Source organism: Nansenia antarctica (assembly GCF_963989245.1).
Source record: "Nansenia antarctica genome assembly, chromosome: 9".
NCBI lineage: Eukaryota > Metazoa > Chordata > Actinopteri > Argentiniformes > Microstomatidae > Nansenia > Nansenia antarctica.
This window is the reverse complement of record NC_137679.1, coordinates 1,843,166-1,848,165: the sequence shown is the minus strand read 5'-3', so window position 1 is coordinate 1,848,165 and position 5,000 is coordinate 1,843,166. Positions and strand designations below refer to the sequence as shown.

At 49.7% G+C, this 5,000-nt stretch overlaps 1 protein-coding gene across 1 annotated transcript in view; it reads left to right on the top strand.

Moving 5' to 3' along the window:
- Nucleotides 1–5,000, top strand: part of swap70b (switching B cell complex subunit SWAP70b) — a gene marked incomplete at its 3' end in the record, with an annotated part of 33,610 nt that overhangs the window by 25,340 nt on the left and 3,270 nt on the right. The window contains exon 8 of the mRNA XM_080539136.1: nucleotides 3,348–3,514. Coding sequence (XP_080395262.1) covers nucleotides 3,348–3,514 — 167 coding nt within the window. The remainder of the gene's footprint in view (nucleotides 1–3,347; nucleotides 3,515–5,000) is intronic.

Below are 5,000 nucleotides of genomic sequence, written 5' to 3'. Positions count from 1 at the left end.
CCCAGTGGTCAGATGACATCCTATGACATCATCGTACGTTGATGAGTGTGATGGATGTGGTGTCCTAATGAATCTGTCTGTTGTACTTGAGGAAGTAACCATGTTATGTTACTTCTGCATTCTGGTTATTCATGGAAATTTGAATACACGAGTACGCACACACACACACACACAGACACACACTCACTCACACACACACACACACACACATTCACACACACACACACACACGCACACACACACACACACATTAAGCCATTACACGACCCATCCTCCACTCTCTTTGTCGCAAGGACAATTGATTCAATAATTGTTTACATACTGTATATAATGATTATGTACGGCGTCTGAAAAACACGTCACATATTACTAATACAGAACGCTGACAGTCTGAGGGTAGCTCTGCCTAGCACAGATACATTGAGTTAACACTAGAACAGCCATGGGTGGGGTCATTTAACACTAGAACAGCCATGGGTGGGGTCATTTAACACTAGAACAGCCATGGGTGGGGTCATTAACACTAGAACAGCCATGGGTGGGGTCATTTAACACTAGAACAGCCATGGGTGGGGCATTTAACACTAGAACAGCCATGGGTGGGGTCATTAACACTAGAACAGCCATGGGTGGGGGTCATTTAACACTAGAACAGCCATGGGTGGGGTCATTTAACACTAGAACAGCCATGAGGGGTCATTAACACTAGAAAAGCCATGGGTGGGGTCATTTAACACTAGAACAGCCATGGGTGGGGTCATTTAACACTAGAACAGCCATGGGTGGGGACATTTAACACTAGAACAGCCGTGGGTGGGGTCATTTAACACTAGAAAAGCCATGGGTGGGGTCATTTAACACTAGAACAGCCATGGGTGGGGTCATTAACACTAGAACAGCCGTGGGTGGGCGTCATTTAACACTAGAACAGCCATGGGTGGGGGTCATTAACACTAGAACAGCCGTGGGTGGGGGTCATTAACACTAGAACAGCCCTGGGTGGGGTCATTAACACTAGAACAGCCATGGGTGGGGGTCATTTAACACTAGAACAGCCATGGGTGGGGGTCATTTAACACTAGAACAGCCGTGGGTGGGGGTCATTTAACACTAGAACAGCCATGGGTGGGGGTCATTTAACACTAGAACAGCCATGGGTGGGGGTCATTTAACACTAGAACAGCCATGGGTGGGGTCATTAACACTAGAAAAGCCATGGGTGGGGTCATTTAACACTAGAACAGCCATGGGTGGGGGTCATTTAACACTAGAACAGCCATGGGTGGGGTCATTAACACTAGAAAAGCCATGGGTGGGGTCATTTAACACTAGAACAGCCATGGGTGGGGTCATTAACACTAGAACAGCCGTGGGTGGGGGTCATTAACACTAGAACAGCCGTGGGTGGGGGTCATTAACACTAGAACAGCCATGGGTGGCTGAACAGCCGTTTATCGTATTTTACAAACATCATTGGCATACAGACATACAGTTTAATAGGGCAGGAGATGATGGGCACCTGCCCAATAGTCATTAACGGTTTTCTGACAATGTTTGGTTTTGGGCTGGTTGGTTTTTTGGTGGATTTAGCGTTAGGTTTTTAAGACCGTTTCTGTTAATGCTGGAAATTGTCAATGCCTATCTGGCAACCCTGGCAACCCTGTTCAGCCATGAGGGGTCATTAACACTAGAAAAGCCATGGGTGGGGACATTTAACACTAGAACAGCCATGGGTGGGGTCATTTAACACTAGAACAGCCATGGGTGGGGTCATTTAACACTAGAACAGCCATGGGTGGGGACATTTAACACTAGAACAGCCATGGGTGGGGTCATTTAACACTAGAACAGCCATGGGTGGGGTCATTTAACACTAGAACAGCCATGGGTGGGGTCATTTAACACTAGAACAGCCATGGGTGGGGACATTTAACACTAGAACAGCCATGGGTGGGGTCATTTAACACTAGAACAGCCATGGGTGGGGTCATTTAACACTAGAACAGCCATGGGTGGGGTCATTTAACACTAGAACAGCCATGGGTGGGGTCATTTAACACTAGAACAGCCATGAGGGGTCATTAACACTAGAAAAGCCATGGGTGGGGACATTTAACACTAGAACAGCCATGGGTGGGATCATTAACACTAGAACAGCCATGGGTGGGGTCATTAACACTAGAACAGCCGTGGGTGGGGTCATTAACACTAGAACAGCCATGGGTGGGGTCATTAACACTAGAACAGCCGTGGGTGGGGTCATTTAACACTAGAACAGCCATGAGGGGTCATTAACACTAGAAAAGCCATGGGTGGGGTCATTTAACACTAGAACAGCCATGGGTGGGGTCATTAACACTAGAACAGCCGTGGGTGGGCGTCATTTAACACTAGAACAGCCATGGGTGGGGGTCATTAACACTAGAACAGCCATGGGTGGGGTCATTAACACTAGAACAGCCGTGGGTGGGCGTCATTTAACACTAGAACAGCCATGGGTGTGGACATTTAACACTAGAACAGCCATGGGTGGGGTCATTTAACACTAGAACAGCCATGGGTGGGGACATTTAACACTAGAACAGCCATGGGTGGGGTCATTTAACACTAGAACAGCCATGGGTGGGGTCATTTAACACTAGAACAGCCATGGGTGGGGTCATTTAACACTAGAACAGCCGTGGGTGGGGGTCATTAACACTAGAACAGCCGTGGGTGGGGGTCATTAACACTAGAACAGCCGTGGGTGGGCGTCATTAACACTAGAACAGCCATGGGTGGGGGTCATTTAACACTAGAACAGCCGTGGGTGGGGGTCATTAACACTAGAAAAGCCATGGGTGGGGTCATTTAACACTAGAACAGCCATGGGTGGGGACATTTAACACTAGAACAGCCATGGGTGGGGGTCATTAACACTAGAACAGCCATGGGTGGGGTCATTAACACTAGAACAGCCATGAGGGGTCATTAACACTAGAACAGCCGTGGGTGGGCGTCATTTAACACTAGAACAGCCATGGGTGGGGGTCATTAACACTAGAACAGCCGTGGGTGGGCGTCATTTAACACTAGAACAGCCATGGGTGGGGGTCATTAACACTAGAACAGCCGTGGGTGGGGGTCATCATTGGCATACAGACATACAGTTTAAGAGGGCAGGAGATGATGGGCACCTGCCCAATAGTCATTAACAGTTTTCTGACAATGTTTGGTTTTGGGCTGGTTGGTTTTTTGGTGGATTTAGCGTTAGGTTTTTAAGACCGTTTCTGTTAATGCTGGAAATTGTCAATGCCTATCTGGCAACCCTGGCAACCCTGTTCAACCCTGTTCAACCCTGTCCCCAGGTGCGCCAGCAGATGGAGGAGCAGGTGGCCCAGAAGTCGTGTGAGCTGGAGCAGTACCTGCAGCGGGTCAGGGAGCTGGAGGCCATGTACCACCGCCTGGAGGACGCGCTGGAGGAGGAGAGGGGAGCCAGGCAGGACGAGGAGACGGTCCGCAGACTCCAGGCACGGTGGGTGGGACGGACAGACAGACAGACACACAGACAGACTCCAGGCACGGTGGGTGGGACGGACAGACAGACAGACACACAGACAGACTCCAGGCACGGTGGGTGGGACGGACAGACAGACAGACACACAGACAGACTCCAGGCACGGTGGGTGGGACAGACAGACAGACACACAGACACACAGACAGACAGACAGACACACAGACAGACAGACAGACAGACAGAGAGACACAGACACACAGACAGACTCCAGGCACGGTGGGTGGGACAGACAGACAGACAGACAGACAGACAGAGAGACACACAGACAGACAGACTCCAGGCATGGTGGGTGGGACAGACAGACAGACAGACACACAGACAGACAGACAGACAGAGAGACACACAGACAGAGAGACACACAGACAGAGAGACACACAGACAGACACACAGACAGACAGACAGACAGACACACAGACAGACACACAGACAGACAGACACACAGACAGAGAGACACAGACAGACTCCAGGCATGGTGGGTGGGACAGACAGACAGACACACAGACAGACAGACACACAGACACACAGACAGACACACAGACAGACACACAGACAGACAGACACACACACAGACAGACAGACACAGAGACAGACACACAGACAGACAGACACAGACAGACAGACAGACAGACAGGCAGACACGCAGACAGACAGACAGACTCCAGGCCCGGTGGGTGGGACAGACAGACAGACACATAGACAGACAGACAGAAAGACACACAGACAGACAGACACACATGCAAGCACACATACACAGACAGACACACACACATGCAAGCTCACATACACAGACAGGCGCACAGGCACACACACACTTTAACACACACGCATGCAAGTACATACACACACACAGACACAGACACACACACACACACACACACACACACACACACACACACACAGACACACACACACACACACACACACACACACACATGCTCGCCAGCACACAGACGCATTTTCTTCCTTCCTTTGTGCTGTTTGTGCACCCTGGACCCCCAGCTGACATGAATTAGCTGACATTATTGTGTGTAGGTTACTGGAGGAGGAGGTGTGTGTTACATGTATGTGTGTGTAGGTTACTGGAGGAGGAGGTGTGTGTTACATGTATGTGTGTGTAGGTTACTGGAGGAGGAGGTGTGTGTGTTACATGTATGTGTGTGTAGGTTACAGGAGGAGGAGGTGTGTGTTACATGTATGTGTGTGTAGGTTACTGGAGGAGGAGGTGTGTGTTACATGTATGTGTGTGTAGGTTACTGGAGGAGGAGGTGTGTGTGTTACATGTATGTGTGTGTAGGTTACTGGAGGAGGAGGTGTGTGTGTTACATGTATGTGTGTGTAGGTTACTGGAGGAGGAGGTGTGTGTTACATGTATGTGTGTGTAGGTTACTGGAGGAGGAGGTGTGTGTTACATGTATGTGTGTGTAGGTTACTGGAGGAGGTGTGT